Source organism: Psittacula echo, assembly GCF_963264785.1.
Source record: "Psittacula echo genome assembly, chromosome: Z".
Classification (NCBI taxonomy): Eukaryota; Metazoa; Chordata; class Aves; order Psittaciformes; family Psittacidae; genus Psittacula; species Psittacula echo.
In genome coordinates, this window is record NC_137742.1 from 31,592,952 (window position 1) to 31,615,551 (window position 22,600).

At 40.2% G+C, this 22,600-nt stretch overlaps 1 protein-coding gene across 1 annotated transcript in view; it reads right to left on the bottom strand.

Annotated features, from left to right (window-relative positions):
* Positions 1-22,600, bottom strand: part of GLDC (glycine decarboxylase) — a gene marked incomplete at both ends in the record, with an annotated part of 40,134 nt that continues 17,534 nt past the window's right edge. The window contains 18 exons of the mRNA XM_080638294.1: positions 1-144; positions 1,040-1,120; positions 1,765-1,937; positions 3,028-3,123; positions 4,385-4,496; positions 6,182-6,323; positions 6,920-7,032; positions 7,453-7,602; positions 8,443-8,568; positions 11,930-12,094; positions 14,512-14,587; positions 15,506-15,648; positions 18,103-18,144; positions 18,232-18,381; positions 19,247-19,327; positions 20,085-20,224; positions 21,299-21,404; positions 22,424-22,520. Of these exons, the coding sequence (XP_080494420.1) occupies positions 1-144; positions 1,040-1,120; positions 1,765-1,937; positions 3,028-3,123; positions 4,385-4,496; positions 6,182-6,323; positions 6,920-7,032; positions 7,453-7,602; positions 8,443-8,568; positions 11,930-12,094; positions 14,512-14,587; positions 15,506-15,648; positions 18,103-18,144; positions 18,232-18,381; positions 19,247-19,327; positions 20,085-20,224; positions 21,299-21,404; positions 22,424-22,520 (2,137 nt within the window). The remainder of the gene's footprint in view (positions 145-1,039; positions 1,121-1,764; positions 1,938-3,027; positions 3,124-4,384; positions 4,497-6,181; positions 6,324-6,919; positions 7,033-7,452; positions 7,603-8,442; positions 8,569-11,929; positions 12,095-14,511; positions 14,588-15,505; positions 15,649-18,102; positions 18,145-18,231; positions 18,382-19,246; positions 19,328-20,084; positions 20,225-21,298; positions 21,405-22,423; positions 22,521-22,600) is intronic.

Below are 22,600 nucleotides of genomic sequence, written 5' to 3' on the forward strand. Positions count from 1 at the left end.
TTAGGAAGATGCTCTCTTCTGTTCAGAAAAGGGAGATTCATAGGCTTCCATTGGTGGGCAGGTACAAACCAGATGTTGATCTCCGTATATGTCATCAATGCGAGCAATTGTAGGCCAAAACTTGCTTTCAGGCTTCACAAATGGCTAAGCACAGAAGAAAAAACAACCATTTTAATTTTTCTACCAAGGCAGTCTGTGTAATGGTAGTAGATATTAGAAGTTTAAAAAATTACACTTGCTGGGAAAGCGCATTTTTTTTTAATTGAAGTTGTACTTCAGATGTGTTTGCAGTCCCTGAAAGTTAACAAGCATGTATAATAGAGTTGGCAGTCAGAAGAATATTTAGATTTTTTTAAAAGGTGTAATCATATCCTCTAACAAATGCTTGCAAAGAAACAACTGTTATGGGATTAAAAAAACCCAAAAATGACCCTTTGAGTAACTGGCTTACAGATAGGTACCAAGGAAAAGTGGAAGAGGCTGTGCTGTTCAATATAGTTATAATATAGTATAGAAATCCAGGTGGCAAACTTCACAAGTGCAGTTAAACTCTTCCTCTTTATGCTCTGAAGAAGTCCCATGTATCCAGTTCCAATTTGATCCTTATTTGCAGCAGATTCACACTGGTGTGTCTTGTCCCATGGTGACTCTGCATCTCGTCAAGCCCTCATCAAAGTTCTTCAGAGTAGAGCTTTACATGTCAGAAGATGGGACTTGGTTTTGGGAGCCCCTGGTGCAATATGTCAGATCTGAATGGCATGTTTCCAATAGGAGTATCCAGTATTCAAGTGCTTGGATTTAGGAATCCAAGTTTACATTTCATATGTAGAGACTGTGTTTTAAGATCTTTTTTCCTTGTCTTGAAAAACAGAACCAATGGAACTACTGTACAGCTCACACACAAAAAATGGGCAACAGTAAAAACGACTCTGAAGTTTTATTCTTACCAGATTATTTCATCTCCAACTGACCAGAAAACCACAGAGCAGAAAGGACATTTATGTATTACTGCACCACTAGGATCCCCTTATTTACTCACCAATGGGAATGCTGCCACTTCTCTGGAATAAGGACGATCCCACTTGGAAGAAGTGACACAGTTTAGAGTATGTGGTGACATCTACAAGCAAAAGGACATGTTAGTACATGAAATTACTGAATTCAGTTCAATGTATCAGGGTGAACCCTCCTTCAAGATCCCATTACTACATATAAATAATTACTGTCTAGATAGTCTCTTGAGAATACAATTCTTCTGGTGAATAAAGGCAGATTTCAAACAGGAGCAAGTCAGTATCTGGATTTTGTTTTGCCTGAAGATACTACCCAGGGTTTGAATATGTTTCCAGGATTTCAGTAAATCCCCTCAGTGTTTGAAAAGCATTATGACGACAGCATCATGAGAGTTGAACAGAAGTTGAGCCTATAACAGTTTTGTGCTGCAGTTGCTAAAATAAGTCATTAAATCTGTATTTAACTGTTAAATTTTAAGGTCATTCAATTTCCCCTCTAAAGCAGATAAATACCCATTTCTCCTTTATTACTTTGAGATTGCCTCAAAAATTATGTGCTTCTGTAAATAGCTTTCTCTGCTCTGTCAGCAAAGGCCAGATTTCTGACTTGAAAAAGTAAAAAATCAGATTTTGGGAAAAGTTTAAGGTTTCAGAAAAAGATTTCAAGAAGCTCAAAGCAGGCTTATGTAGTCTCATGGTAAGTCTCAAGGGTTAAGCTGATGCTGGTAACTTGCTCTACCTGCCATCTTACCTTTAGTGGGTTAATTTGGGGGTCCATCCTGCCCTCCTCTATTTCAGCAATTTCCTGACGAATATTGATCATTGCATCACAAAATCTGTCCAGCTCTGCCTTGTCTTCAGACTCTGTTGGTTCAATCATAAGCGTCCCTGCCACTGGCCAGGACATGGTTGGAGCATGAAAACCTGATAAAGAAGAAACAGTCACTGACAATAGGTTGTGAGTTAATATATACATTACCTATCAATTGAGTCACAAATTCAACCCTTTGTAACCTTTAAAGGATTGAACTCATTGGTGGTGTTGGCAGTGTATACTGTAAAGGTAAAGCAGACTTTTCAAGTATTTTAGTTTTTAACACTGACGGGTATTGCCATTGTATTATTTACAATTGAGCTACCACTAATTTAATGAAACTTGCGTAAAACCTGTTCTTTTTGCCTTTTTTTTTACTTTTCATCCCAAAGTTTATTTTTTCTCTCCTGTGCTATTTCTGCTCCTGCTGCTCACTTCAGTAGAAGTGCTTTGTCACTTTATCTTCTTATGACAAGCTGAATGGCAAAGTGAGACAGGTATAGATTTCTGCCCTGGTGAACAAGGTAAAAAGATCAGGTGGTCTCTCATGATTCCCAATGTGCACTACTGCTAATTACAGCATCATGACACTTTCTCTTCTGGCTGCAGAGGATGGACTTCATGAAATTTATCTATACCTACTGAAAAGTCCATTTGAGGTGGTGCATGCTATTTAAGGCCGTAGCAGCCCAGTTAACAAGAGTGGGAAGGGTGTCACAAGTGGACTTTGTATTATTTCACTGGAGAGGTATTACTGGTCAGGGTTTTAACAGCTTTTATGACTATTCATTAGGGGCGCAGTTGCATAGGATCACACAGTTCAATGGAATCTCTTGAAGGGCAGCCAAAGAGTAGCCACAGACAGATTCTGCGGAACATGTGTTCAAAACTGCCTAAACTATATCAGGATAGAAGCATTTAAATCCTATTATCCTACTTCAAAAGTATTTCTTTTTTGTTGTTGGAATCTTATTAAGCTGCTGGCTCCAACCCGCTTGCACCAGTGATTAAGTCATGCAATTGCAAATATGAAGGGGCAGTTTATAAAACTGAGGAGGTAACAGCAGACTTCTAAGTAGCTACTACAACTCAGTTGATTCAGATATCTCTCCAAGATGTTAACAAACATGAGCAGACCAGAACTGATTGTTGACAGATTCACCATCCATAAGCACGGCTTGAATTTTTCTTTAAGCTTACCATAATCCTGAAGTCTCTTCGCAAGATCTACAGCTTCAATGTTCGCTGTTTTTTTGAAAGGTCTTGTATCCAAAATGAATTCATGGGCTACATAACCTGTAAATATAACAGTGTACACTGTGTTTACTCACTAGGAGTATAATGGGATCTTCCTAGCAGCCTTTTCTGATTGGTTTTGTGGAGAACATGGCAAAGAGACAAATTAAAAAATACCCACTTGGGCAAGAACTCCAACCTGAGAAATTGCCAGGTAAGAGATACACAACTTGGTGATTGAAGACTGGCCCTCTGAATCCATGTCACATTAAAAAAAGGCCTCATTTCTAAGATCAGAACTAGGAAAGGGTGGTCAAAGTAGCTCCTCTAGTTTACTCTGAAAATAAATGGATTTGTCGGTGGCCAACACCATTTGAGTCTTAGGCTATCCTGAATTAACTATGTACAAGATAGTCATTATCATGATATGAAAGAGAAAAGCTCAAATCTGGTGTTCTAGAGAGACTAAAGGCAGAATTTATCTAAATTTATATCCATGATCCTGGAAAACCTTGTTTACTTCATTGCTGAATCTTTCAAAATTTGCAACTTCCATTCGCTTCTGTGAGGAAATAGTATTTTCTCTTAAAATTCAACCTGCAAGTTTAGCCAAGGTGTACTCTAGTAAATGTAAGACATATTTTGAGGAGCATACATACTGTACTCCAATGTCCTTTGGTGAAGAATAAGCAAAATAGCATTCTCTGACAGTTATACTCTAACAGATGATTCTTTCACCTTTTATTCATTACTTCTGTCCTTCTGCCAGACCAGAGAGCCATAGCAGGGGACTAGAATGTAGCTAATGTATTTTGCATTGCCAAGGGGAGTCTTCCTGTCTCACAAGGGAGAATAGGGAGGAGAAATGAGAGAAATTTGGGTGTTTTTTGGTTTTGTTTTTTTTTCCAGAGAAAGCATGCAAGAGAAAGTACAAGTCCAAAACCTGCTTCCAGATCTTAAATTGCTGTGCCATTGGTTGTAGGAGGTTTGGAGGTCTCAATTTAGTCGCTTCTCCTTTTTCTACCGTACATTAATCTGCCACTGAACTTCAAGGAGAACAGTTTGATACCAAAGTTTACTCCATCTATTGTAATCATTTCATCCAATTACAAGCAAGCATTTATTATTCTGCTTACAAGTGTCTCAGTTTCATTGCAATACCTTCACAGATCACTGTAGTAGGTTATTTTTCTTCTTGTAAACAACATCAGGAGAAGTCTGAGATGCAGCTGTCATGTAGCATTAAATAAGAACCACATGGCAAGCCAACTTCCACTCTAGGGAAAAAAAGTCAGCTTTGTAGAAGAAAACAAATACTTGCCTCTTGCTCCTCTGAAAAGGATTTTGTAGTGCTTCTCTAGTCTCTTTGCCATGTAATTTGCATTCAGTATAGCAATCTCAGAAGCATGTTTCAGACCCTTTGCTCCCATTGTCTGAAAGAGGAGTAACATGAAGAAACAGATAAGAAAAAATGCCCAAGCACTCTAATTGTGTTCTTGTGCTGGCAAGCATGACAAACAACAGCACCTTAATGCATCTGCCTAGTTTTACGGCAGTCACGCTGCTATTACAGTATGCTATTACATTTTCAACACTACACTCACAGAAAAGCACTAGGTATTACTTGAGAGCAACTTTAGTATACATAGCTTATGAGACTGCTCACTCTGTAAGAGGTTTTACCTAAAGTCAACAAGTGAACAACACAAACCTTTCCTCAAACTGAGAAGCTCTGAACCGAATAGAGTGAGCAGAACTCAAGAACGTAATCAGCACACTTGTGAGAACCGCACACGCTGCCTGTCACCATCCCAGGGAAAGAGCGTCCATAGAGCTGCCCAAAAAGCTATGTGTGCTGCTATGGTTGCCCCAGCAACACAAACTCTGCTTGCTGATGTCATGTCATGGGTGATATTGTACATTAACAAAGACCAGAGGTAAATGAACACAGATGTGCTTACTTCTGTGTTAAAACACTGTAAAAGAGCAGTGCTGGAATTGAGCTGTGGTTGAATTTCTTAATGTTGCACATAGAAGTCAAGTTGGCAGAGGAGAAAGCCAAAACAGCCTTAAAGGTTGTCGCTTTAGATGGGACAGTGTAAACAGGTGGCACTTTGCACTGTGAAGAAACAGCTTCCCTTAAAAGATTTCCTACCATTTAAACATTCTATAATAAGAACCAGATTACAGTCAGAAGTGATTTTTACCCACAGCTGAAATGCTACCATGGAAGCTGAACCAGCACATATTTTTTCTCATTTAAAATTCCAGAAGAGCTGGTTTCCGTGGGAGCAGAAGTTTCCATGGTAGGAGTATCAAACTAGCTGCAGGGTACTTTGAATGACACTGCCCCTAGCATTCCATTCCATGGTTCACCATTCCAAATCTTTCTCTCGCTAAAAGCTTTAAATGTTCAGAGTTCCAGCATACCCTCTTCTCAGACAGATTTGAATTTACATTAATCTCAGTTGGCTAAATAATGCCATATTTGCAACTAAATATTTGCAGGCTTATCACTAAATTGCAAGGCATTAAAAAATTACATAGATCATGATCAAGTTGCTGCACATCTAAAACCAAAACCAAATTCAGTTTTTAAATACAGTAAAATGCCCTGGAATTCAAGTTCTTATTAAACAGATTTTGGAAAATTAAATGTTACATACAGGTGAATTATAACAATACTGCAGTGTACAACCAGAAACACTCCTGGAAGAACAGTAATTACCAAGCACTTTTTAAACACAAAAGTCTTTGATGTCAGAGATGATGGAGAGGCAAGCCTGATTGTAGCTTTGTGCTTTGTGTCCACTTGTCTCAAAAACTACTACAGACAAGAAACAGAAGAATTAAGCAGTCTGCATAGATACAGTAGTTGTCCTTCATCCTTTCCTATTGTTTCCTAATGGAACAGATTGTTCCATTGTCTTACAGGAAAACAAAGGGGTTCAAAGGATGTAAATGACTTATGACTGTGCCATAGTCATATACATTTCAGTCTGTGCAAATATCTTACGACAGCTTGCTCTTAGACCTGTTCCTGTGGCTCCAGTGATTCTCAGAGTTGCTGAAACAGAAACAGACCCTCAGATGATAATCGTCATAAAAGTCTACACACCTTGATATACACCCAGGAAATTGGCAGTATAGCACTGGAACCCCAAGGTGCAGCACTGACAGTACCCAAAGGACATGCATCCTTATCCAGCTGTATATTGATGACAGGGTGGGTAGGCAAGTAGGGAGCCAAATGTTTCTTCCTAAAACAAAAACATTGATTTTAGAACTTAAATGTGTATTCCTGTGGTACAATTTCTGGCCAGTTTCAGCAATTGCTTCTCTTCACCTTCCTTCCAAACACAGTCTTTCAGGAAGTCTGGTCTATGTCTTCTTCAACGGTTTCTTATCATAACTGGTGACAATGGAGGATGACACTCAGTTCTCAACTTATCACAAGATATTAATGCAAATATTCATTTTTTTTTCTCAAGAGTAAGATTATTTTCATTGAAAGGATTATGATTACTCTGTATGACAGATTCACAGCACCGATGTACAACTTCCGCGGTTTGGACTATGTGCAATATCAGAGCTCAAAGACCACAGATCCCCTCTGCATTTACTCAGAAAACAGACTACTGAGGGAGGTCTACCGTATACACTGAAGAGCCAACATGGAAGTCAGGGTTTGCAAAGACGCATGAACGTCACCATTCATGAGATCAGCACATGACTATCCTGGAGAAGGATGGAAGTTTACAAACAGTACACCTCTCCCATTCACAGCTCTTCACGTAAGTGAACTGCCAACCAAGATACATTAAGGGATTTTGAAGGCTAATGAAGAGATACCCACACTCCAATTGGCCCCATTCCAGGTCCTCCTCCTCCATGGGGAATGCAAAATGTTTTGTGAAGATTTAAGTGAGAGACATCAGAGCCATAATCTCCAGGACGACATAGGCCCACCTGTGAAGGGAATACTCTATTTCAAAATATTCTTTACTTCTGCCATTTTAAGACCCATTACTTAAAAAAAAAAAAAAAATAGTTTAGTATGTGTATTTGCATTTAACAAGATACATCATTACAAGAATTGATGCAAACAATTTTTTGCTTTAGGAATTCTTATTCATGTCTGTAAAGAATATCTTCAACAAATATTAGGCAGACTAAGCCAAATTCAGTGAACAACTCGTACATCTTACAGCACACTTCAGGGCAAAATCAGATGAAAGAGAATTGTTTTCACTATTTGATTTTTATTACTGTTCTTGGAAACCTCACTTCCTCCTCCACTTATGGTCTGAAATGTGCACTGCTGTGCTATTTTTTTCCAAGGGTATGTACACTCCCAGTTGCAATAAATTTCCCTAGGAGATTTTGTACCTGGGCATTCATATTTGCTCCGTCTAAGTAAACCTGGCCTCCATGCTTGTGAATCAGGTCACACACGTCTCCGATCTGCTCTTCAAACACACCATTGGTGGAAGGGTATGTGATCATGATGGCTGCCAAGTTCTCTTTGTGCTTGTCCACCTGGTGGCAGGGAGGAAGAAAGGGAAAATGGTCATCGAGGCTCCTAAAGCTTCTCCAGATTTCCACAAAATCATCAAATTAAGGTGATCAAGTGTTTGACAGGTGAGAAGCGAGTCTATCGGCAGGTAGTCAAAGTTATATATATTCAGCAAAAGATACTGGCCCATTTCCTTCAGCAATACCTATGGTAGAAAAATGTTTTCTTAATAAATCAGAACTTTAAATGGTATTAAAACATATATGTGTAATAGTCACTTCTGGGACATTAAGACAAGCCAAGTGAAACATCTGGCCTTCAAGGTAACATGATTGAATGACCATTCCCCTACTTTCAGCAATACAGTTTTATGGCTAGTATAAAACCCTGCTCAAATGTGTATTTTTGGAAATGTGTCCTGCTAATCCCTTGGATTCCCAAGATTCACCTGCATCCAATCTGCTCAAAAAAATGAAAAAAGTTGCCTAGCAACACCTTCCCCAGCAGAGGTGGGCTAGAACTTCACCGTGTGAAGGATGAAGCACTGTTTCAAATGCTCCACTCATGAATATGCTTCATTCATTTCCAATACTAGATGGAGACCAAAAAGGTTTGCTATAAAATAGCCTATTATGTAGAAAGCCTCTCTGAGCCACTCCAGCACCAAAACCCCTCGAATTAACGGAAATCAAACAAATGTCACATAGCTAGTGTCTGAGTGAGCAAAAAAAAGGAAAGAAATATGCATTCACTATTACTGCCCTATTTTCTCTCAAAGGAAACTGATTCAGCTGCCAGTGCTATTACCTGTAGAGGAGAAGGAGTGTTCCTGCCTTGACAATTAAAGATAATGAAATACTCACCATTGCTTTTAAGTGGGAGATATCAATGCTCCCATTTTTATCCACTTCAATTGGCTGAATCTTCATCCCTGCCATTTGTGCACTTGCTGGATTTGTGCCATGAGCAGATTTAGGAATAAGGCAAACCTCAGAAGGGAAAAAGAAGAAAAAAAAAAGAGCAGGGGATACAATATAACTAGTTTAAAAATCGTAAAGCATTGTGGTCTATGCACAGCTACAGCTCATTATCAATGTTTTCAAAAAAGGATCCTGAGGGAATGTTTCCTGAAAAATTGCCACTTATCCTGAAGGTTGCGTCTCAGTTTTCTTTGAAGAAAATCAATTCAGGTATCAGAATATAAAGATTCATAAGGAAAGTAGATTTTTAATACACTGCATAAATCAGATTTAGGGCTGCAGTTCCAGAACATTACTCAGATACTCACATTTAGAATCGTCTTCTCTCACGCCCTTTTTTTTTTTTTTATAGTCTCTTTTTAACAAAAAAAAAAAAAAAAAGAGGATTTTTTTTAATTTTCTGTAATCAGTCTCCAGATGTACAATGACTTGAAATGAAAAACTATCTAATTCCAGCTTTCCAGTACATCTTCAGCTGTTTTCCAAAGCATTTTCTTCTGTATTCTATCAAAACGAAAATCTAGACAAGTATTTTGGCTATCGCTGTTTCAAACAGCTGCTTACAGACTTATTTTCCACGAGAGGGCACCAAATCCCAGTGAGGTCGACTGCAAGAGTCTTGGTCTGCTGCTTTACTAGTTTCCTTTTGGTCTGGGCTAATCTCTCTGTTCTGACATTGCAATCATCTCACCAAAATTAAACTTGCTACCACCAATATTTCACATCTACATGTTTCAACCTATTTCACTTCCAATTAAACTTATGCCTAAATCCTGCAGGACATCTAAACTCTTCCAGGCATTACAGATAGTCCAGAAAGCGCCAAATGAACAATACCGCTTTCAGATTTTTCAGCTATAACTGCCTGCCATTAAATGAAAATGAAGATTTCTTTTTTAAAAAAAAATCTAAATTCTCAATTCTATTTAATGTAGTAATGATTCATTCCTCTTTGGGGTTAACTACAGTTGTATCACCTCTTAGGTTTACAAGAACTTTCTTTTGTCAGGTTAAAACGGTACAGGTGACTCCTTCAGGTCAAAGTTTCAGATAGTATAGATGAGAATACAAATCAAGCCTTTAGATTCCAGTGTTACCAACTGAAGATGTTTATCAATGAATCAGAACTGATTTGGATTATCCATTTACAGTTTTTGTGGCCCTTGAGAAGCAAGGTTATCTCTGTGTATCCTAAAGAAATTTATTTGAAAGTTTGAATGGAAAAGAACTGCATGAACCTAGAGACTTCTATGAGTAGCTACCAAAGTATGCCAGTATTCCAGATGCTTGTCTGTTTCTTGTGTCAGGAGCAGCTATACTGGGAACCAAGTGATATTATAAGCAGTCTAAGTTTTCGATAATCAGTTCCTGTTCTCTTTGTAACTGGAAAAGCTGGAAAGACTGTCGAACTGCCTTGAAAAAGCAAAAAAATGTTACTGCTTATTTTCTTTTTAGGCATGGACATGTGGGCCTAGATCCATCTCACTGAAGATCTGAATCAGTGTTTCACATTTAGAAGTAGCCTGTGTAATCCACCCCTTGATCACAAGCCCATCTGTACATTTTAGGTTTCTCCCTAAATGTTCTGATGTTTCATAGGCCTGCTGAGCTATGAGTAACTCATCCTTAAGATCCCAGCCCATGCCTACCTGAGTCACTTCAATTCCGGCAGCCTGATCTACCTGACAGTTGTTTTGGTGTTCTTCAGTAAGCTTGTGAGCGTCTGTAAGACATATACCTTTACAGTAATGCTTTCTACCTGAGCGGCAATTTCTCACTACAATGGAGCAGTTCAGATCAGTGTACTTCTGTGCTGCCAAACAGTCTGTTTCCAACGATGCAGCCACCCTCACAGGGCATTTGTCACCCTCCAGGAGTCAGTACTGACACAGACTACTGGCTGCTCTTCTTGTTCAGCTATCTCTTGGGCCAACTTCTGCAAACAGGCTCAACTTGCCTTCTCCTTTGACGGTGTCGACAGCCTCTTGTGTAGAACTCTACACAGCAACCTTCCACTTCCAATGGTTTCCTACAGCACAACAGGATCCACTGGTAAACCGATCACACCCTTTTCACCTTCTGATAACTCATTATGTGGCAGCACTTCTTGTGCATGAGTCACCTCCTTGGGTGATGCTCTGAAATGAATGGCTTATGATGAGTCCATGACCTCCTCCATGACTCCCGGGCTGCTGGGGCTTCCCTTCCAAGCCTGCTGAATGACTAACGGTACCCACTTACTCTGTGCAGCGTCCTTTGAATATCTGCTGCAGAAAAGACAATTGTGCAACAAGGAGCTGTGATTCTGCACCAACGAGCTTCTGAAGCAGCTCAGTCCCCCTCGTACACTGCTAGTATCACTTTTTCAGTCAGAGTATAGTCGGACTTGGATTCCAAATAACCCCATAAGGCTGGCCTTGTATTTCTCCAGGTGTTTTCTGTCGGAGGCTCCACCTGAGGCCATGCTCTCCAGCTGTGGTGCAGAGTATATGTCTCACAGCTAGTCGCATCCAGATGGGCCCCTGAACTATCTTCTCTTCAATCTATTCGAAGGCCTATTGCTCAGAGCCCTGCTCAGAACAGTTCTTCTTCAGGGACACTCAACAGAGAGGGCCCACAAGCTGATTGTAACCTGATGCACATATGCATTCTCCAGTCATCCACAGTGCCTAGAAAAGCCTGTGTTCCTTTCTTGTTAGCTGGTGGGGACATAGTTATTATCTTACTTATTTCAACCCCAAGGTTGTGGCAACATCCATCTTGCATCCATCATGCATCATAGCATCCATGTTGCTGTGGCAACATCCATCTTGATCCCTTGTGCAGGTCCTTTGGCCTTGCTTTGGTTTTATGGCAAAGCCAGCTTTGGGAATGAACTGAATTATTATTTTCCCCTTCTCAAACATTTCCTCTGCTGTGTTGCCACATACAGTGATGTCATCCATGTACTGCAGGTGTTCAGAGGCTTTACTCTGTTCCAGTGCAGTCTTTATGAGTCAAAGACTGATAGGTAGAATATCTATACCGGTGATAGCACCGACTGATAGGTGCTTCTAGCCCTGGTGCAGTCAATTTCAGATGTATTGGACACCTAGCCACATTAAGGCAAACTGTGGCCTGCACTCTGCTGCCAAAGGGGTAAAGAAAAATGCTTGGGCAGTATCAATGGTGGTGTGACTTCATTCAGGCTATGACAGTCCATTGTTAACCTCCACTCTCTGTCAGACTTTTGCACTGGCCTTATGGGACTATGTAAGGGTTCATAAGAATTGCTTATCACTCCATGGCTTACAATGAAAAATGGTGGCTAGATAGATGAATAGATGGTAACTAGGGAGTCCTGGTTGATGCAGCACTGCCACTGCTGTACCATCATGGTAGCAACCAGCACATGTTGCTCCTTGTCATGCAGCAACTCTTCAATGGAGAGGGCAAGACAGTCAGACGCTTGTTTAATCTTCTTTGTGTCTGTTGTGGCTACACCAAAGGTCCACCAGTACTTCCTGATCCTTGAAACGCCCTCCTCAGAGCTAGTCTATGCCAAAGACACATGGAGACTCTGGGCCAACGTGATAGGATGCTTCTGCCATTTGTCACCTGTAAGGCTCACCTCAGCCTCCAACAGAGACAACTGTTGACATCCCTCTGACACTGCACAAATGCAGATAGGTCCTCTCCTACCCTGATGGCATTATGGTACAGTGTGTACCAAAGCCTTATACACCTGTGGATCTGATGTGCCAGGCCATCAAATCCATACATTCCATGAAACTCTGTTATCTCCATCTTCTGCCTAGCCACAGGCAAGGACCTTTTTCTCCTGGTTGCAATACTCTGACTCCCACAGTGTCAGACCAGAAATGCCTTCACCAAACTCGGGAGGAGAGGCATTTTCAGCCTTTATTCTGTGTCTGGGGGACTGCTGGCTGCTTTCTACTGTGTTGGCAGTGACAACTGGTGTGGCAGACTTCTTGTTTGGTCCCTTCTTGGCATCTGTCTTCCCCTGCAGTTCAAGTACATTGCCTCCAGCTTCAAAGTGAGTGCACTGTCCTTGTGTCTCATCCAGCCATTCAGGAAGAACCAGAGGATTCCAGGTGATGTGCACCTGGTGCTGTTGATTCCGTGGTCCTTATTCAGGAATCCCCACTGCTGAGCTTCTCTGCCCTCAACTCCTGACTACCCCCTCCGGCATCCCATTTGAGCACTAGGCAGCAGTATGCTTGCCTGTCTGCGTATCTTGGAGGTTGCTTGGATTAGGGATGGTGTGGTTTCTGCCTCTTGTATGACTTCTACCACTTCCTCCTTACATTTCCTTGCCAAAGGACTGGCTTCCTGGTCAGATGCTTCCTCCTCCTCCTCCCTTACTAACTGATGGTACAGTCCTGTTGACCTCCACTGCCAGTGCTTCTTTACTATTGGGGCAATCACTGTGGTTGAGGTTTGGGTCCCTGTATCAACCATTAGAGGTAGAGGCCCACTGCAGCTGTGACAGTGCTACACAGAGGCCCAATAGGGACAGGCCAGGCCACAAAACAGTGCTAGGAGTTGCTGTGTCTCACTGGGGTAGGCAAAGCCCCTTTCAATCAAGTGGTGTGCCAAGTCAATGGGATTACATGCATGTTAAGGTGTAAAATCCCAGGATATAGCAGGAGATAACAGCCATGTCAGCTCAGCAAACTGTTTACTTTTATGATAGGGCCAAACCAGGTTCCAGACACCCAACAAGAAGCCAACAATGCTAGATAATAGGATCAAACTTCTTACATAAGGATGCCCTCTAACAGAGCCCTGCTCTGGAGCCCATGCAACAGAGCTGGACATATCAACCCCACTGGGGAAAAGAGAGGTGTAATCCCTTGTCTCTCTACAAGGTAGCTCATACAGCACAGAAAGCCTCACAACAAGGGCCCTATGCCAGTCCAGCAATGCAGCCACTGCTTTTGTCAACATCTTTCCAAGCACAGCAAAATACACTTATAGGCAGCGCAGTAAATATCAAGAGCTGAAAGCAGCCATTAAAAGCCCTACACTGTAATGCACAGTAAAGCAGGCAAGCTCTGTGACTCACACAAGAGCCTGCTGTTTAACAATTTAACATACTCAGATCAAAACTGCCATTACCTCAAGCCCCATGCTTAAAAGTACTGTAATATGTTGACCCAGCCAATGGCCAAACACCCACACCGCTTTCACTCATTCCTATCTCCCATGGGACAAGGGCAAAATAGAAGTAAGGTGAGAAGACTCACGGATTGAGAGAATGACAGTTTAATAGGGAAAACAAAAGCCACATGTGCAAACAAAGCAAGCAGAAGAATTAATACGTTACTTCCTATGGCCAGGCAGGTGTCCAACCACTTACTAGAAAGCAGTGCCACAGCACATGTATGTGGTTGCTTGGGAAGAAGAGTGCCATAACCATGACCTTCCCTGCTCTGTCCTCCTTTCTCTTTGCTTCAATTGCTGAGCATGCCATTATACACCATAAAACAACCCTTCAGTCAGTTTGGATCAGCTGTCCTGGTTGTGTCTCACCCAACCTCTTGCCTACTCCCAGCCCTACTCCCTGGGGCGGGGAAAGGGTGAAGTAGGGCAGAGTGGGAAAGAGAAAGCCTTGACACTGTAAAGCAGTAGCCAATACATCCCTTTGTTAACAACACTGCCTTAGCCACAAATCCGAAGCACATTACCATATGGGTTGCTGTAGAGAAAGTTAATTAACAACATTCCAGCCAGGCTCACCCTTTGAGGGAGTCCCCTTCCCTCATTCCCACTGTCTATGAAGTAAAGGAAGACTTTTAAGATTTTACCCATGATCCATGAGAGAAACAGGGAATACTGAAAGCTTATCACAGATGAGGATACACAACCCAGTTTTTCTCTAGGTGAGTCCCAGCTGCTAAACCAACTCTCCCTTCCTTCTCCACTTCCCACTTGAGTGTTAACACTTACAGTTCTATGACGTTCTCCTCTTGCATTTAGATAAGCTTTGATTGCAGCCAAACCTGTGTACTCTCCTTGGGCTCCACTGCAAGAGGAACACAAACCATGTTACACAAGCATATAAAACAGAAAGTGACAGCTCTCTGCTGAAACTTCAAAACTCTCCAGACCTAATCCTTCTCAATGGCTTTAGGTAAGTGTCAGCAAATTAAGAGAAGCACATCCCATGGATTAAATTACAATTGGACAAGCATTAATTAACAGCTCTTGCCTCCTTTACAAACAGTAGATGAAAAAAATTATTTAATTATATGTGCTTACGCTATGTTAAAACCTTTTGATGACTGAGTTGATCCCCATTTCTGCACCTAACAAGGGACTATGTGCTCGACTATGGGGAGGCAAACTAATACTGAAATGCATAGTAAACTGCATACAGTGAAACATAAGAACTCTTTCAGTGACATCCTTAGTATAGAGTAAGTTCTTGCTGCTCATTTTGTATCAAAACTACTAGCAGACATAAACAGGCTGCAGCTCTGCTTTATTTATTTCATGAGATGAGCATGCAGATCCTAGGCATTCTTCAAGTCAAACCTAGTATTTCCTAATGTATCATGTATTAGTTTCAACAATTATGTAGTTGCCAGCTTATATAGATTATCCCTATTTCAAAGCTTTAATTTTAGCTTACAGGAGGATATCAGTAACATCACTATTTTAAGAAAGCAGTGGTAGAGAAACCAGCCTTCAAAGACAGGAAAACATGGAGGAAAAGGATTAAAGAATAGAAAAGACAAAACCATTAAACTTTGAGATGAGACCAAACAAGGTTGCACAGTTTTGAAAAGAAATTAATTTTGTTTTCATAACCTTTCATTAAAGGCTTCTCTTTGTCAAATTTAATTTTAGAAACTTCTTCCATTTTTGTCTGGCACATTTTCTTTAAAGGTAAATTTTTTTAATCATCTTAAGGAGCAAATGTTCTGAATAAAATTCCTACCTGTTTGGTTGGAATGAGATCTTGTCATAGCCAGTAATCTCACATAGGTCCTTCTCTAAATCCTTGAAAAGCTGCTGATACCCTTGAGCTTGCTCCAGAGGCACAAAAGGGTGGATGTTGGCAAATTCCTTCCATGAAATAGGCTATGAAAGGGGAGGCGGAAAAAAAAACCAAAACAAAATAAAAACAACCATGTGCTATAACAAAGAATCCTGCAGACAATTCTGTTTTGTTGTTAAACTCTATGCAGGAAGGAAGCTGCCCTGTGCTCTATTAAAAATCAAACATTTCTTGTGCAGTAAGACAAGTTCCCAACCTTACTGTGGGATGTGCCCTGGTTCAACAGAGAGCTTTGGCTGGAACACGGGGGGGAAAAAAGGAGAGTTTATGACCTTTGGAAGAAGCGACAGGCAACTCAGTAGGACTACAAGGATGTCGTGAAGTTACGCCAAACGAAATTAGAAGGGTCAAAACCAAACTAGAGCTTTATCTGGCTACCACCATTGAAGATAACGAAAACATTTATGTAAGTACATTAGCAAAAAAGGAGGGCTAATGACAGTCTCTATCCTTTTTTTGGATGTCAGGGAAACATACTGCCTTCTTTGCCTCAGTCTTTAATAGTAAGTTAACAGTAGGATCACTTCTCCTCTAGGAACCCAGACCCCTGATCTGTAAGACAGTGATGGGAAGCAGACTGAAACCCCAATAATCCAAGGGGAAGTGGACAGTGACCTGCTATGCCACTTAGACACACACAGGTCTATAGGGCTGGATGGGATCCACCCAAGAGTACAGAGGGAAGATGACAGAAGTGCTCACCAAGCCATTTTCTATCATTTATCAGCAGTCCTGGCTAACAGGGAGGTCCCAGTTGACTGGAAGCGAGCAAATGTGATACCCATCTGCAAGAAGGTCCAGAAGGAGGATCCGGGGAACTACAGGCATGTCAGGTTGACCATGGTGCCAAGGAAGGTTAAGGAGCAGATCAGCTTGCATGCCATTATGCAGCACATATGGAACAACCAGGTGACTGGCTCAGTCAGCACAGGTTTATGAAAGGCAGATCCTGCATGAGTAACCAGATCTCCTTCTGTGAAAAAGTGACTTAGGGGTATTGGTTGACAGATGGCTGAACATGAGCCAGCTTGTGCCCAGGCAGCCAAGAAGGCCAATATCATCCTGGCCTGTATCAGCAACGGTGTGTCCAGCAGGGCCAGGGCAGTGATCATCCCCCTGTATCAGCACTGGTGAGGCTGCACTTCCAATACTGTGTTCAGTTCTGGGCCTCTCACTACAAGAGAGACATTGAGGTGCTGAAGCAGGTCCAGAGAAGGGCAATGAAGCTGGTGAAGGGTCTGGAGCACAAGTCTGATGAGGAGCGGCTGAGGGAACTGGGGTTGTTTAGTCTGGAGAAGAGAAGGAGGGGCCTTATTGCTCTCTACAGCTGCCTGAAAGGAAGTTGTAGTGAGGTAGGTGTTGGTCTCTTCTCCTAGAGAACAAGCAAAAGGACAAGAGGAAATGGCCTCAGGTTGCACCAGGGGAGGTTTAGGTTGGATATTAGGGAAAATGACTTCACTGAAAGGGTTGTCAAGCACTGAACAGGCTGCCCAGGGAAGTGTTTGAGCCCCCATCCATGGAGGTATTTAAAAGATGTGTGGATGTGGTTCTTGGGGACCTCGTTTAGGGTTGGACTTGGCAGTGCTAAGTTAATGATTGGACTCAAAGATCTTAAAGGTCCTTTCTAACCTAAACAATTCTATGATTCTGTGATTTCTAGTAACATTTTTTTAACATTCGGAAGATGCTTAAAAATCCTGTTTCTCCTTCTAGTTCACCTATCCTTATGCAGAGCTGTAGGATCACAGGGCAAACAGACAGGAGTTGTGGAAGAGTACATAATACTCTGTTTCACACATTTTATTTAGAAGAGCATATACAAGACTGAAAAGAGGGAGCAGAAAGAAAACATAGAGAAGGCAGTGAGAGAAAGGAGACAAAGGAAATCTAGTGAAAGATAAAAACTGAGAAGCTAATCAAGACACAGCAGATGAAGCTCATTCACAGTCAGGAAGTCATTTACTACCCAGACAGCCTGGCTAAGTCTCTGTTTCATTTGCTATCAGCAAGAAAAATGAAGATACCCAGGGACTCCAGCTCCTCACCTGGTGAAAAGGAGTGCTATCCTAAGAAACAGCACACTGGCAAAGAAGCATGAATTGCCAGTTCCACCTGAACCCCGTTTCTTCTTCTGAGGCGTTTACAGATCTTACTTTGACTGCAAGGTTTGTAAAGCAGATAGAAGTAAGGTACTGCAGCACTGCATGTGGGAACAGGACTATGTTACCTAATTCCAAAAATTATGTTTTTCAGAATGGAGACTTCAAAGCCATTCACTTTCCTCCTGTACTTGCACTCCTACTGTGCTTTCCAGAGCTTTTTTCCTAGCAGAAAAAGGCGCTGATGGCTTTAGCTACTCCTGAAACTGTCTCCTCAGCTAGAGTACTAGACCAAAACCTGCTTTTACTTCTGCACAGTGACACTGGCTAAATAGTTTGCTCATGTGAGTCTCAAGTAAGAGTATCGTTGCAACTTACTGTAAGTTCAGCTGAACTGTTGAGCTTCATTGTGCACGATCCCTAGAAATACAAAGATTTTTTTCAGTATTTGTCAAAATACATAAATATGTAAGTAACTAATATTTAATCTTTTTGGTAAATACCTACCAAAGGAATCATGCTGTGAACAAGGGAAATATCTTTGTTTTCTAATCTTTTCATGTATCGCACAATATTTGTCTCAGAGTGATAGCTGGAGAACACAAAATGTGGTGTTAAGGCAAGCAGATTAGCTATACCAGATAGTTGATCTGTGTTCTAGCATAGGAATTCCATAAAAAAGAAATTAAGACTGAGCATAACTTTTAATGTATACGAGGCGCTTCTTCCCAAATTGGTACTTTATGCTTGCTACTAGAAATATGAATGAAAAAAGCCACAAAACTGTCCTCAACTGACTCCAGTTGAAAAGTCTGACTCACTTTTGTAAAGAGATACTTTCAGATTCCATTAAAATATCAGATATAAAGCAATTTCACAAACCTGTTGAAAACCTGATGTGTCAAGAACTTTGAAGTTCTCTTAAATGAGGTGCTAAGGATGCCTTTGGTTTCCTTGCCCATACCCTCAGCAATCAGCTCCTTTGACACAAAGAAACATGGAGTCAAGTACTTCAATGGAAATTTCTTGTTTCACAGTCAACTCCCATCAAAACCAGCTTACCCCCAGATTTAATCAGCTGCTAAGGTAAAAAACCCTCACTTTATTAGTATACACACCTGTATACACTTAGCATGATAACAGCATTATGTTAAAACTGGGTACAGATGTCTTAGTAGTCCTTGCTTTGGTAGTACTGCTATTAATTGCTAATGACATGAAACAAAAATTCCAGTAGGAGAGAAATAATTGACCACCATGTCCTAACTCCCACAAGAAAAGTAACAGCTTACATGCAAGGTGTCCAAGCTGACTGAAAGGACTGCATCACAATAAAAAAGTGACAATACTCTGTCACATAAATCATGATTTCATACTGTCTCTTTCTTTAGACGTCTGAAATTCTCTGTATTTAACAAATGGCCATCATATAGATACCCACCATGCCAAGAGCAGTTTTGCTTTTCACCAAACTTCTGAAGCACTCAGATAATTAGGCCAGTGTGACCTATTATTTACTTACAGCTGAAGACTCACAACCAAAAATCCACAATATGTCATCCAGATCTTTCTCATTTACAGTTTCATCCAGTGATACTCCAAGCTATGGATAAAAGCAACAATAATTACTGAGAGCTTTTAATTCCAGACACAGTATGTTTGTTCTCGTCGAGAAAAATTACTCCAGAAACACAGGGAAAAAAAATGGAAAAAAGAAAAAAACCTCTCTGCCCAACAATATGTAAATGTCACTTTGTTTTATGCAACAGAAACATAAACTGATTTTATTTACATAAAATTTTCCAATTCCTACCTTTCCCCTGCTAAACCATCCAAGCCAGACATCTCACAAGCTTCAAGACTTGTGACTTCACTTCTAACATTTCTAAGTATTTCCATTTAATAGTAAAATTGCCAATTTTTTTAGACTATCCCCCAGCATTTTTCAGAACATGTTAGGTCTTGCCGGAAGTCCTGAGTGCCTACCAAAATGTGGTTTACTTTTCAATCTGTCTTTGAACTCTGCCACAGGACTTGAATTCTGGAGGTCATCTTCATTTCATCACTAAGTTTTAGAGTCCCTCTACTCTAGCCCTTAGTGGCATATTTAACATGAAACAATTACAGAACCTTTTAAATAGGCATGAAATAAAATAAAAATACAATGATTATTGCTGGAAATTCAGTACATCACCGAACTTCTTCATTCTCTAAATGATCTTTATAACTGACTGACATATCCGAGCAAATTATGAGAAGTTTTAAATAATTTTGTTCTGTTTAGCACATGTAATCACCAGAGACTTAATGCAGAAGAAGTAATACTACAAAATTTCTGAAAGATTTAGGGAGTTGCTTACTCTGCCATCACTATAAATCCGAAAATTTATCTTTCTAAGAGCTGCCCTGTCCAAAACCTCTTTGGCTGGGCATCCACACGTGATCATCAAGGTATCAAAGAACAGATCATGATGCAGTTTATGACCAGCTCGCCTGAGACCTATAAGAAACAGTAAGTTAATTCTATTAGCTGCATATGGTATTGCTTACAATAGTAAGCAATTTAGTTATCAACACTATCAATCTCATAAGTAAATGCTTTTACATAATAAACCAAAATATTCTGCTTGTGCACAGAGCAGCAAAATCGCCAGATTTTTAGTGAAATATCACTGTGTGTGCAATGCATCTAAATCAGATCCAGACCTAATTAATAATGCAGATTGAATCCAGTGAAGATCCTTCTTATGCATCACATTTGTAATATATATAGTAGCAGAATTAGTATATAAATACAATAAGGACAAAATCACAAGTCTGTAAAGAAAAAAAGTTATTATATAAATGCATATTAACCATCATGGAGCTTGCATAATAAAGTTTAGAGTCCAAGTGTTTTTCACAGCAGCAAAAGCTCTTCCAGTTAAGCTGGCAAACAAAGCATGGATAATTGTGACAATCATTCCTCAACTCCAGTATTCTGGTTCTGTGTAATTCCTTCTGATAGCAATTACAGTCATGCCAGCGAGAAAAACTACCAGACCACATAGTTCAGTTGCAATCATCATCTTCTGCTACAGGTTCTATGCTTTTGGTCAGTTGTCAAACTTTGGAATTTCAGTGTTCATAGCAGTTATGATACTCCACCCAACTTCATGAAATGTTCATATTTCTTTAATCTAATTTATTGCTAATTTTTGCTATGTTACCAATACTCTGTGCAGATTTCTGTGTGTAAACTAGGATGGCCCAGTAAGCAAAGTACAGAGCTTGCAGCTGGAAAACTGCACTGAAGCTTATCATCTAAAGACTGCCATCATCTGTTAAGTTTCTCAAGGAAACTCAAGTAATGCTTGCAAGCTTGTATCACATAGATATCTAATTCTTGGACATCATTATCAGAAGTACACAAAAACATTAGCTGCGAATTTTGTTTTAAAAAGTTCTCTCTAGCACTGAGAGAACACACATTAGCTGGCAATAGGAAACTTGTAAGAAGAGGTACTATTTAAGAATGTATAAGGATTTAAGAATATATAAGGATTTAAGAAGAGTTTCTGCTAACATTACTCACCTTCAGCCAAGATTAGAGTAGCATTGTGTACCCGTCTTGCAATATGCCTTAAGCCATCAGACCCATGGTATACACCAAACATGGCTGCCATGTTAGCCAGAAGAGCCTACCATCCAAATACAGTTTAGAACATTGTTATTATTGTTATTGTTATGATTATAAAAGATTACTTCACGTTAGTTTACTGGAAATTTTCTTTAGCACCCAGGGACAACCACATACTCTTAGTTGATGTTATACTTGATTAAGTGTGGCCAAGCTAAAAGGCAGGAAAGGCAAAATACTGTCATGAAACTCTAAGCACTGATTCTAAATTCAGTGCCATTTGAAATGCAACTGTGTCAGCAATTAACATGAATTTAAATTCAACCACTGCAACAAAGACATTTGAAGACTCTCAAGTAAAGCCAGTCTCATAGGAATCTCATTGTTTAGGATTAGTATGAAATACTTATGGAATAGCTCGTGAATACTAAATAACTAACCTGATTTTAATATTAATAATCCCTCCTCAAAATCTGGCACAACAGTAAACTCATGAGCAAAACATTGATAGAAAAAATTATTAACTTGTCTGGCTGAAGGTTTGTGGAGACGTGTGGAAGATAACCGTTTTGGATAATTAGTTAACCATGATGTTTTCCTGCGAGGATAGCTTTCTGGCAATGTTATTTTTTTGCATCAAATCTCATAGACATAAATATCAGTTGTGACAATTTGAAGAAGTAGGCTTAGAATTTAAGAATGGATTTTTTTTTTTTTTTTTTAACTGGAGTGGGCAATTTCAGATCATTAGAATTCTCCTCCATTTTACTAAGAAATCTGTCTCATTCATAACGAACTCAGTGGTGTTCAACCTGTGAGACAGATAGACTCAGGACACTGCATGAATTCAGGGCTAAAGTCTTTATTAAAGGAAACAGATGTTAATACCCTATTTTTCAAGCAGGGTTCCATTTTTTAAAGGACTCAAATGCACAAAGAGCAGAATATTTCAGTGTTCGTGATTTTTCTAGGAAAAACTTCAAAAAGTAAAGCTAACACAAATTACAGTGATGTTAGGACTATAATCTTAAGGTTTAACTTGATACTTTCTACCACTGAAAATAAAGCATGACACATTACCTGTGCTGTGCAGATGTTGCTGGTAGCTTTATCCCTCCTGATGTGCTGCTCTCGTGTTTGCAAAGCAAGTCGATACACTTCCTTTCCATTTGCATCTCTAAACCATAAGTGAAAATGTTGCTTCTGTTACTTTAAAATTACAGTAATTTAAGACATTGGACTCTATACATGCTAACC